Raw genomic sequence first — 12,383 nt, 5'->3', positions numbered from 1 at the left:
TCTTATTACCCTCCCCCATCATGGGTTTGCCCCCCCCCATCATCCCTGTGTACTTAAATTACAGTTGTTATTTAAATTAGCTCAGTGTTTTTATTATTATGACTGTGTAACTGTCATTTCCAGCTGAGACTATATTCTGTTTCCTTTATTGAATAATGTGGGGTTCCCCCCTGCCCCTGCCCAGAGTTGGTATATTTTTGTTTCTTTGGTTTTTTGTTTATCCGTCATGATTTCATTTCCAAACTCTCTGATGTCGAGCAGGCACATCTTCTCCCAGGACATTCAAAAAGTCCTTCCAGTCCTCTCATCCATCCTTCCCCTCTTCAGCCCATCTGGACTGCCATCGCCCACAGCTCCCTGGACCTCAGGCCTAGTAAGTCCCTTGGCTTGTCTCTGTGTCCAATTCCATGTTTCCTGGATGATAAGACATCCTCTTTTTGAGGTTGTTCCCTCATTTCAGGGATTTGTTGGTTTACTCCCTCCTACAGTTCATCTCCCAATAACTTGCTGAGAAGAAGGGCTTGTGAGAGTAATTGTTTGCATACCTTGTGTGTCTCTCTGCTGGGCCCTTGGTGGGCCCTTTCAGTCAGGATAATTGTCTTTTATTTCTTAGAAATTTTCCTATATTATTTCATTGATAAGTTTGTTTTTTTTTAAGTCTTTTTCTTCTACTTTCTGGTAGATTTCCTCAACTTCTATCTTTCTATTAAACTTCTAATCTCTGCTCTTATATTTTTAATTTCTAAAAAATTGTGTTCTATGAATTAAAGAAAATATGGCTGCCAGTATTTATTTCATGATTATAGGATCTTTCTTCATTCTCTTCTGTATTCCTTTCTTTTCTGTTTCCCGTATGTCTCTGTTTTATTCTGGGATCCTTCTTCTGTTTGTTTTGGTGTCTCTGTTCTATGTTGGAGATTCTCCTCAGATGTCCAGCGATCTTTGGCTCTCTGTTCATATTTAGGAATGGGTCTAAAAACTGAATCAGAGGCTCTGCACATGGGCAGGGATTGAGGTCTGGTGGATGTCACAGTAACACGATTACATAGGACCAGGCTGTGTTGTTGGAGCAGCCTTTGTAGGTTTATGGATTTCTCTGAGGGGAGGGGTGTGATGGCTCACACCTGGCTGGCAGCATCTGGTTGTTGACCGCAGGCAAAACAGTGTAATCAGAGGGTACATCTGTTACAGTTAGTGAACCTGCATTGACAGCTGAACCCTCAGCGCCCAAGTCCATAGTTTACACTAGGGTTCGCTCTTGGTGTTTTACATTCCATGAGCTTGAACAAATGTTTCATGACACGTATCCACCATTGTAGCATCGTATAGAATGGTTTCAGTGCCCTAAAAATCCTCTGCGCTTCTGTTCTTCCTTTCCTCTCCCCAGCCCTTGGCGATCACTAATCTTTATACTGTCTCCATAGCTTTGCATTTTTCACAGTGTCATATAGTTGGAATCATACGTTTTATAGCCTTCCGCTTGGCTTCTTTCACTTGGTAATAATGCATTGAAGTTTCCTTGGATGCTGCTTTTTTTTAAATAAAAATATCTGTAGAATAAGCACAATTAAAAAAATTGTTCTGCTTTGTTTATATTAAAAAAGGATAAAGAATTACCAAAAAGAATTACAACAATTGTAGCATAATTTAAATGCTTCCATTTACTAAATTAAAGCTTTTAAAATAATCCTAATGGTATAGTTCCCATATATAGTAACCCTACCTGGGGTTTTAAATTTGAGGCATGTCATGAACAGGAGCCTTTCAGCCCCAATCCCCTGCTGAAAGTTCCCAAACGAACGTCACTGATAATCTCATTCTACGATCGAATGGCCACTTTATTTTTATTATTATTATTTTTTTGCGGTACGCGGGCCTCTCACTGTTGGGGCCTCTCCCGTTGCGGAGCGCAGGCTCCGGACGCGCAGGCTCAGCGGCCATGGCTCATGGGCCTAGCCGCTCCACGGCATATGGGATCTTCCCGGATCGGGGCACGAACCTGTGTCCCCTGCATCGGCAGGCGGACTGTCAACCACTGCGCCACCAGGGAAGCCCTCGAGTGGCCACTTTAAAATTCTCAAAATACTTTAATTCTGCTGCATTTGCAATGGAATTTTTGGAAACTCTTTCTCCTGTTGGTCTCTATGACGTCATAGATGTTTCTTCTTAATTTTGACTGCCTTTCCTTTGCCAGTTCTTCATGCCCCATTAACCTTAAATGATAGGATTTCTCAAAGTTTCTTTCTCCACCCTTTTCTCTTGTGATACAATCACCTTTCAGCAGCTCACTCACACAGACTGTATGCTACTTTCTTCAGTGTTCTGATTTCCACTAAGGCAGCCCATGAGTTTAGGAAAGGGGCTGAATCATATTCAATGAGTGGGATGGGCCCCTGGAGGCCCCCAATCCAGCCCCCATATCTCAGACCTTCTGGCGAGTGGCTGGGTGGCTTCATCATTCCTCACTGAGGAGATCCATTTTGCTTTTGAGTAATTCCCCAGATCGAAAAGTTTCTGGGATTGCCCTCCTTGTTTCTATTTTGGGATGCTGGACTGACATGGAACACATAAAATTGTACTTCCACATGACATTCTGTAAAAGATTGACTGCCATCATCATACCGTGGAGTTGCCATTTTTCCTTCTGGACATAATTAGTTCCTTCCACTGGTCCTCATATGATAGCCCTCCATTCATTAATACATATACTTATTGATCACTTACTACCAGAATTAGAGATTCACTTGTCTCTTCTCAGAGAAGTTCCTATAAATGAGGGCAACCAGGAGAGCAAAACTTGAATTCACTTATGATTATGTGTGTTATTAGCTGACTTTGGGGGACTTGAATTACCTGGACAGTTGCCTTCACCCCCTTCCCTTTGCTTATACAACCCAGCTTAACTGGTCTCCTCTCCCTACTGTTATGTTAGTGCTACACTTATTAGCTGATGATATTTATTCTTTAATATGAAATAAAGCTGTAGGTTAAAAGCTAAGGACTGTTTAAAAAATATTGATTAAGACTTCAAATGTTAAAAAAACTAATTAATACTATTTTTGGAATGCTTTCTGAATACATTTGGGATTCCTTAAAAGTTAAACTGAGGCTATAAAATCTTTAAACCTGTTGAGAATGAACTTTGGGGGCCTCTGATCCTTTGGGGGACGCATCAGGGACCATTGGCGTTGGTGTCCCTGCACGTTGGAGTCGTGGCTTCAGCAGCCTCTGTCTCCTGGCCTCACCGTCTTTGGCCGGCTGTGACAGCAGCCTTTTCAACAGCTGCGCTTGCTCTTGGCTGGTACACTGTCCATGCAGACTTGGGAGTAATATATATATATATTTTTTTTTTTTAAATAAATTTATTTATTTATTTATGGCTGCAATGGGTCTTCGTTGCGGTGCGCGGGCTTCTCACTGCAGTGGCTTCTCTTGTTGCGGAGCACGGGCTCTAGAGTGCAGGGTCAGTAGTTGTGGCACGCGGGCTCAGTAGTTGTGGCTCACAGGCTTAGTTGCTACGCGGCATGTGAGATCTTCCCGGACCAGGGCTCGAACCCGTGTCCCCTGCATGGGCATGCGGATTCTTTTTTTTCTAGTTTAAAATGAAGCTTTTATACATAGCTCTACACATATGAACAAGTAGCTCTGAAGGCCAGAGAACTCCAAATTCTGGAAACTTGGAGGCTCTACAGATGATACTGGTTTCAACAAGTTACAGAATCTTAGGTAATAGCATCTACAGGCTTAGCCTTACAACTGTGTGGGAGAAACTAACTCAAGAGTAAAAAGCTTCACATTCTGAAAATAAATAGTGGCGAAACACAGCATTCCTGGATTGAGAGAGGGACATGATTGGAAGGAAACCTGTAGAATTCTTCTAATCCCAGGTTCCTCAAATTGGTACAGATGATAGCAATCTGATAGCGCCACCAGAGCAGTCCCCTTGGGAGTAATATTTTAATCCTTTTTTTTTTGGCCATGCCACGCAGCGTGCAGGATCTTAGTTCCCCAACCAGGGATCGAACCCATGCCCCCTGCAGTGGAAGTGTGGAGTCTTAACCACTGGACCGCCAGGGAAGTCCCAGACCTGGGACCTGGGAGTAATATTTTAAAATGCAAAAATATTAGCCTCCTGCTTAAAAGCTAACGATGATTCCTTCCACGATAAACTCCAGCCCCTCCACGTGAGCTGCCATCCGTCCTGATGTTCACACCTTGAGGCCTGCCTTTGGCCACTGGGTACCTCTGACTTTATTGTCTTGGAGTACCCTCAGTTCGTTTCCCATCTCTGAGCCTCTCTGAGCCTCTTCTCTCTGCTCGGAATGTACTTTCTCACTCCTGCTGTTAGCTTACCCTTCAAGACTCTGCTTAGCTGTCATCTCTTCCAGAAAGTCTTCCCTGACTTTCTGACCACCCCCCACCGGCCTTGGTTTTGGCTTGGACCCTGCTGGGCGCCCTCTGAGTGCCTTGTGCATTTTCCCCTACTGCCCCGATGCAATCACCTTTAGTGCCTTAAGCACAGAGAATGCCTTGCCAGTGCTGAGACTATATCCTTCCTTTTATACACTGAGTGGTCAGCACAGGGATGGGCATGGGGACCATCTCAAAACGTGTGTGTTGAACTCAAATGAAATGAGGGGCAAACAGCTTTTGATCTATCTGGCAAGTCTGTTTTCAGCAAAGGATTATAGAAGCTTAAATGGATTTAGGTAAATGTATATATGTCATGTCTCTATGGGATTCCCATATTTTGCAGAAGCTTCTGAAAGGAACTCTTTTATGTCTATAAGCATAATGGCTGTGCCTATCAAAGAAGAAGGATTAAAGACAACGGAGGTGTAGCAATGGCATCGGTGTATGCTGTATTCCTTTCACAAGGTTGTTATTCTCAGGAAATGTAGCGTGTCGTCAGTGTGAGTTTCACGTTTCCTTGTAATTTTATTTGACATAATGGCGCCACAACTAATAAACCTGCCACATAGTGACAGAATATCACTAAGCAAAATGTGATCTTCATAAATGTAGGAAAAGTGCTCTTCTTGTGGTATGACTAGTTTTCTCATAAAACAAGGACATGGTCAAAAGGAAGAATAATGCCTTGAGAGGATGTTTCCAAATGGATAAAAGAGACCTGCTATTTATTTGTGGTCTGTAAACACAATCATTCTTGGGGGATGAACAGGTAACGCTTTCACCTGGCACCTCATAAAATTCTGAATTCATGATTTTGTCGTTTTTGATGGCTTTGCAGCGCCTCGCGATTTTAGTGTGGTTTAACTTTGGATTATTCTTCTGCAGCAAAAGTGAAAGGTACCAGAGCCAATTCCTGGCTGAAAGCTGCCCCTTTGTCACCTCTCCCTGGGGACCAGGCTTGGGAAAAACGCTTCCCTTCTTTGTGCTCATTTTCAACCCAATAGAATGTAAGACCCTGAGGATCTGGTTTCATTATAATTTTCTTGAAATAATGACCATGTAATGACCAAACATCACAGTAAAAGTCTGATCTTCATAAATATATAAATTCGCATGTCATCCCAATAGGATGTAAGATCCATGAAGCCGGTGAATTTTGTCTGTTTTGTCAACATCAGTGTATCTTTTTAAAAATTTTTATTTATTTATTTTTGGCTGTGTTGGGTCTTCGTTGCTGCGTCTGGGCTTTATCTAGTTGTGGCGAGCGGGGACTACTCTTCGTGGCAGCATGTGGGCTTCTCATTGCAGTGGCTTCTCTTGTTGCGGAGCATGAGCTCTAGGCGCGTGGGCTTCAGTAGTTGTAGCACGCGGGCTCAGTAGTTGTGGCTCCTAGAGCACAGGCTCAGTAGTTGTGGCGCACGGGCTTAGTTGCTCCGCGGCATGTGGGATCTTCCCGGACCAGGGCTCAAACCTGTGACCCCTGCATTGGCAGGCAGATTCTTAACCACTGCGCCACCAGGGAAGCCCAACATCAATGTATGTTAAATACTGAATATGGTGCCTGTTACAGTGTAGATGATCAAAAAATATTTGTTGAAATATTTTTCAGTGGAACCCCTGTGGGCCTGGAACTTCTCCCCAGTAAGACATACATCTGTGCAGTTTGAATTTCCAGGGCATTTAAAATATCAGTTCTATTCCCAAGGTTTAATCTAAAGAAATATTGACCATTGGTCAGGTGAGGGGTATACGTGTGAAGCACAGATCTCTTTTTGGCCCCTGAAATCACGGACAGAATCAGCTTCATCCATTGCTATAAGAAATTACTGGTGGACTGCTCTGTAACAGTTTCAGAAACTCTGTGTGTACCTGATGAAAATGTTTTGGGAAAATATATTTCCGATCTCACGTATGCTTCATTCCACAGTACTCCCGTTTCTTTTCCCTTGGCCGTGTGGCGCTAAGCCTGGTCCAAGACAAAAGCCTCAAGTCGGGTCGTAGACCCACAAGGTGAAGGGTGTTTCCATTTCAAATGGTGCAGGCTGGGGTGCAGCAAGCATGGGACTGATCTCGGGGAGATAGTGGTGAGCAGTGGCTTGAAGCGAGATCTTAGTTCCCTGCCCAGGAATGGAACCTAGGTAGCCTGAGTGAAAACCAGGAATCCTAGCTGCTAGTCTACCAGGGGCTAGAGGCTAGAGGAAAAGTTGCCCTGGCTCTTGCCCTGTTTGAAAAATGGATTTCTCAAGGAGGCAAAAACTGCAAAAGCAGATACAGAGTTTATTATCAGAGACACAGCGCAATGTGGGAGAGCACACAGAGAAACTATGTATTTAAGACAGAAGCAAGGCAGAAATACACACCCGGAGAGAAAGGGTGTGGGTGTCCTCCCTAACGAGGAGAAGCACAGTAAAGAGGTGGTTGAATCATTTAGACAGGGCAGTTCTTCCGGCTCTTTGTCTACCTTGGGCCGATTATCTTTCTTCTTTTCCCACACCTGACCTGTCCTAGGGTCCTTCCCTGGTACGTGTGTGCATCGATCTTTTTGCCAAGATCGATTCCAGCGTGGGATGGGGTAACGCCCCCTCCCTTTTTGACTCCCGAGGAGCCTTTCTGTGCATTTGCAGTTGGGGAGTTCTCCTTGACCTCAGGAGGGGTCCTCTTATCTCTTTACTCCAGCAGAGCTCAGCTCCCTCCATTAACTTGGTCCTTGGAGTGTCTGGGAAAACAAAGCTCCAGTTTATTCCACTTGGCAAAACTCCAGCTGTCCAGTCCGCGGGCCCATCTACCTGCTAGCCAGGACTCCCAAGAAGCCTTTCCCATTTATTCTTTCTGGTTGGGAGGTGGGGTACACAGCGGGTGGACTCCAGGCCTCTTTGCCAGTTTTTCTTAAGACCCAGTTCGGACAACCGTGGTAAGGGAATGAGTTTGGAGGGTATTCAGAAGCTGTGGCACTCTGGTTGAGATCAAAACACTTTAGACCTTCTTCAGTCCACAGCATGATGGTTATTGAAGAAGATGCAGTGAGCCTGCATTGTGGTTCTAGATTCAGTAATCCCTTTTTAGCCATGTATTTACATGGCTAAAGACCACTGTTTTCTGGGTCATGCTCACGGGCACCGAAAGCACGGTCTCCGCATCTCACTGCGGGCTGTGGGTCACAAGCTTGAGTCCCAGGTTCCTGGAGCTGGCTCGCTGGATGACCGGGGCTGTTCACCCTCAACTGGTTTCAGCCACATCGATGGGATGATAACACCGACCCCTCAGAGTTGCATCGAAACTTAAAAAAAAAGACCAAGCGTGAGGAACGCATTACAATCTTGCGACATGGTGTCACCCTAAAGGCCATCACTGCACTTCCCTTTCCTCCAGATGTGAGGGTTAAACCCTTGAAAAATTAAAGTCCCTTTTTGCCGCTGCTGGTTTTCTTCTTTGCTGGAGCTGGAGGGAGGCTTGGCACCAAATCTGTCGGGCGCTTTCAGCGAGGTCTGCGAGATGTTCATCTGTGCCATGGCCTCATTGCTCCGTCTCTTCTCTGCCTCTGTCTTTGTTTGCCCTTTGCTCTTCCTTCTGATTTATGCCCTCTGGCTGCAGGATAGGAACTTTGATGGAAGCAGCTTTAAATTCTTTGGGGGAAAAGTGATTAGATGAAGAACCAACCAAACAAATATGGCTGCACCAACTCCCCTTCTTCTCCTTTGAGTTTAGAGGAAGGATGGAGAACAAAGCTGATCCGCAGTGGGGCACCAAGTCTGGCCACCGTCGCTTCCTGCACAACGACAGTCCACGTGTGAACACTAGCCTCTTTCAAGGAGACCACATCTGGGGGAGAGGGTGAATTTTGTCAGCTCCTTGGCTGAAAATAACCAATAATTCTTAGCTGATACCATTTAGAATGAACAGTTTTGTTAACAGGAAGAATGCAAACAACCTTTATTTGTGTCAAAATTGGCCCTTTGTAATAAACTTTATGTTTATTTTTCCATATGATATCAGGTGTTAACTAATCAAAGTATTTTGTTGCCTCAAGACAAGATGTATTTTTTTTATCATCCTTTAGAGTGCTCTTATTTGGGACAAAGTTCTGGGTTATCTCCGGAAATGAGACATAGAGACAGGGCCCCATAGAACTAAATTTAATATTTTAAGTATTGTTAATATTTTATTACAATTTTGTTTACATTTATGACACTGGATGATAGATTGCTTTTGTAAAAATGTGATTTCATTGTTGAAAAATCAGATTGGCTTAATAATATTTCACTGCATGGATAATTTTGTTGGCTGACATCTGTTGTCTCAGTTGAAAGCCTGCTCGTGTAAATGGATTATCTGTAAACAAGTTTCAATTTATTGATAGGTCTATAGCGAATTATTGGTCAGCCTGAGACTCAGACCATATTCTTGTCCCCTGATCAATGATAAGTTTAAGTGTCGGGGAGTATAAATAGCTACTGTGTTTATTTTCTGTCAACTCCTATGCCTAAAATACACAAGAAGTTAACATATACATATCATTCCCAAGTATTTCAGAACTTTTACTGAAAGTAAAAGTTATTTTTGAACTTTTACTGTATGAAGATGACAGTATAAATTCATCTCACAGTTGTGATTCACTCTTCATTTTGGTTATGTGAATTTATTCTGTAGAGCTCATGAGACCTTTTTGGCAAAAAAATGTCCCTAGTGTTTATAGTGATGTGCTGATGAATGTGTTTGAGATGTAATTAAATATGTTATTTTCTTTTTTCAGTTCTATCTGGAGGTCCATTGCCTCAAGGGCATGAATTTGAGCTGTATGAAGTCAGATTTCATTGGGGAAGAGAAAACCAGCGTGGTTCTGAGCACACAGTTAATTTCAAAGCTTTTCCCATGGAGGTAAGAAGAACAAATCAGCTTGTAAAACTTTTGTTGTTCATGTAAAGTATTCAGCGATTTACTGAAAATGGTTTAGTTTAAAAGTAGATGTGTAGCTCTTGAATGTAATCAATATTAAATATATTAAAATAAAAAAGTGCTCCATGAAATATAAGCTTGGGGCAGCAAATGAGGCTTCCCATCAGCCTTAGTGGGCTTGGAGAATGCGCATGGGCTGTTGGTTATAACGGCAATCTATGCTATTAAGTTTCATCTTAGTATTATTACTGTTGTAAAAATTCTGCTGCCTCTGCAAATTCAGGAGGTCACTTTTGTGGATGCTATGAATAGATGATAAGCTGAAAACAAATAACTTCTGGAGAAACCTCAACAGTAATTAAAAGTCTGGTTTAACTCTGGTTAAAATTGGTAAGTTGGTTTTATTCGCCTCAAGCAGTTAGAGAGCAAGAGAGAGAGAGAGAGAGAGAGAGAGAGAGAGAGAGAAAGAGTTTTAGAGTCTTTCTTTTGTCTGAAGAGTTTTCTCCCCTACTTATCTTCTTAGCCAACTCCAGCTCTTTCTTCAGTATCTAGTTAGAGTATCCCTTCTTCCGTGGGACTTCTTCTGAGTTCCTTCCCTAAGCAGAACTAATTCCTTCTTCTTCTGTGCTCCCAGTGTCCTTGATGGATTGCTGCTGTGACATTGATCTCATGCATTGTAACCTTTAGTGTTTAAAGAGTCCTTCTCACTGAGTGTGGGCTCCTATTATGGACTGAAGTGTTTGTGATCCCCACCCCCCCAATCAAATTCATATGTTGAAACTCTACCCCCTGATGTGATGGTATTAGGATGTGAAGCCTTTGGGAGGTGATTAGGATTAGAAGAAGTCATGAAGGTGGGGCCCTCGTGAGTGGAATTAGTGCCCTGATAAGAGTCCAGAGAGAGTTTGCTTCTCCCTGCTTTTTGCCGGGTGAGGACACAGGAAGACTGCCATCTCCAAGCCCGGAAGTGTGCCCTCACCAGACACCAGTTCTGTCGGCACCTTGATCTTGGACTTGCAAGCCTCCAGAAGTGGGAGAAATAAATTCTGTTGTTTAAGCCTCCGGTCTATGATAATTTGTTATTGCAGCCCAAGCTAATACAGCTCCTGAAGAAAAAGTCTCCCTTTCACTCTCCGTGTTACTCCCAACATTTAGTGCAGTGCCAGGTACATCAGAGACAACCCACATTGGTGAAATTGACAGGATGTCTCTGTTGTTCATATTTGTTTCTATAAGGACCGCAGTTCTCTCCTGGGAAATAGCCCATCAGTGTCAAGTAATAGTACATTTCAGGGGCTGCCGAAACACCAGTCTTCCTTGTCTGTCTTTCCCAACTGCACATACTTAAGTATGGAATTGCTCCTGACCAGATACCACGTCCATGCCTGCCTCATTGCCTGGAAGTCACTACTGGTTAACTTATATAAATGATATATGTGCCTTAAAGAATGAAGTTAGAGAAAGTATTTCTCAATATTACTTTAATAATCATTAAAAAATTTCTTTTGAAAGCCCCAAATATCCCTTTCATTAAAAAAACTCAGGTCTTAAAAGTGAAATATTAGGACTTCCCTGGTGACACAGTGGTTAAGAATCCACCTGTCAATGCAGGGGACACAGGTTCAAGCCCTGGTCCGGGAAGATCCCACATGCCGCGGAGCAACTAAGCCCCTGTGCTACAGCTACTGAGCATGTGCTCTAGAGCCTGTGGGCCACAACTGCTGAGCCTGTGTGCCACAACTGCTGAAGCCCATGCACCTAGAGCCCATGCTCTGCAACAAAGAGAAGCCACTGCAATGAAAAGCCCACGCACCCAACGAAGAGTAGCCCCTGCTCGACACAGCTAGAGAAAGCCCATGCATAGCAACAGGGACCAAAAAAAAAAAAAAAAAAAGTGAAATATTAAATGTTTCGAGGATGGAGGGAAAAACGGTTGCAGTGTGTTGAATAATATATGTGGTATGTGATGCCGAGGACAGTAAGAGGAGACAGCTTCTTTAAGGCCTTGATGGGCGATGTTGGGTCTTCAAATGTTAGCCTTTCCAGGGGCTTTTTTCTCAGTTCCCACAGACATCCTGTCACTTCTAGTGCCTTGAAACAATTCAGCCCTGTCTCTGTGTCACCTCTGGCTGTTGCCCTGTCCTCACCCAAAGTGAAAGGGAAGAGTTCACACCAGAACATATCAAAGAGGAGGGAGGACACAAGACAATCCCAAATAGTTAAACCTGCAGGGTAGCGGAGGGCCGAGGAGGGGCAGGAAAACACTGGGCTGTCAGGGCCTCAGCCCTGCCCTCTTCTTTGAGTTTGAAAAGCTTTTTCATCTCAGTCAGCCTTCAGAGATACAGTCTCATAATCAAAAATTTTGGGAGACATGGGAGTCCTTGGGTCGGCGCCAGCTTCCGGAGGGGATTCAGTGACTTTGCCTGCGACTCACAGAATTTACAGCCTCGGGAAGCTCCATGAGATTAGGTTGGTGATGTGTGCTCTTCGCCCCACAGTCGAGTAGAATTTTGGACCCAGCGTGCAGACTGGTCCTGCTACTTGGTGAAGTTTTAACTGCCCTGGTCCGTTAAGCGCACAGGTAATGGTTTGTGTTGATGGAGATTAAATTCTGGTGGTGAGGCTTTGTTTCTGCAGAAGTATTTATACTTATGATGATGGAGTTTCTGACTAATTTTTCCAAAATAGGTGATGAATAATACTTGAATTCTTTGTTATCCCAGATTATCTCTGATCCAGTCCTAAAGAAAATACTTCTGTCGGTCATCTGACGTTCGTCTAGTGCTGGATCCTGTGGAGTGCATCCGTCTTTTGGGTTCGCAGAGTTTGAGGGGCATAGCTGTGAGTCAGGTGCTTTCTGTTTTGTTTTAATGGAGGCTGTGAAGAGTGAGCTGGGTTTTCAGGCGGAGAGGGCTGAGCTGGTGAGAGGAGAGAGGGACTCCACATAGATAGTCTGGGAGGGAATGAGATGCCTAATGTGGGGATAAGTAGGTAACTTCCCAGCATCCCCCTGTTCTGTACTGCCCTCAGGGCCGCTTGGAACCCAAGGACATAGCCGACAGGACAGTGGGGAGTGA

At 43.9% G+C, this 12,383-nt stretch overlaps 1 protein-coding gene across 1 annotated transcript in view; it reads left to right on the top strand.

Moving 5' to 3' along the window:
• The window catches only part of CA8 (carbonic anhydrase 8), a 299,496-nt gene that overhangs the window by 128,304 nt on the left and 158,809 nt on the right, over positions 1-12,383 (top strand). Inside the window, exon 3 of the mRNA XM_033843082.2 lies at positions 9,164-9,288. Within this exon, the coding sequence (XP_033698973.1) occupies positions 9,164-9,288 (125 nt within the window). The remainder of the gene's footprint in view (positions 1-9,163; positions 9,289-12,383) is intronic.

The sequence above is a fragment of the Tursiops truncatus genome, chromosome 17 (genome assembly GCF_011762595.2).
Source record: "Tursiops truncatus isolate mTurTru1 chromosome 17, mTurTru1.mat.Y, whole genome shotgun sequence".
Taxonomy (NCBI): Eukaryota; Metazoa; Chordata; class Mammalia; order Artiodactyla; family Delphinidae; genus Tursiops; species Tursiops truncatus.
Note: the sequence above shows the minus strand (reverse complement) of the source record. Positions and strands in the feature narration are given on the sequence as shown.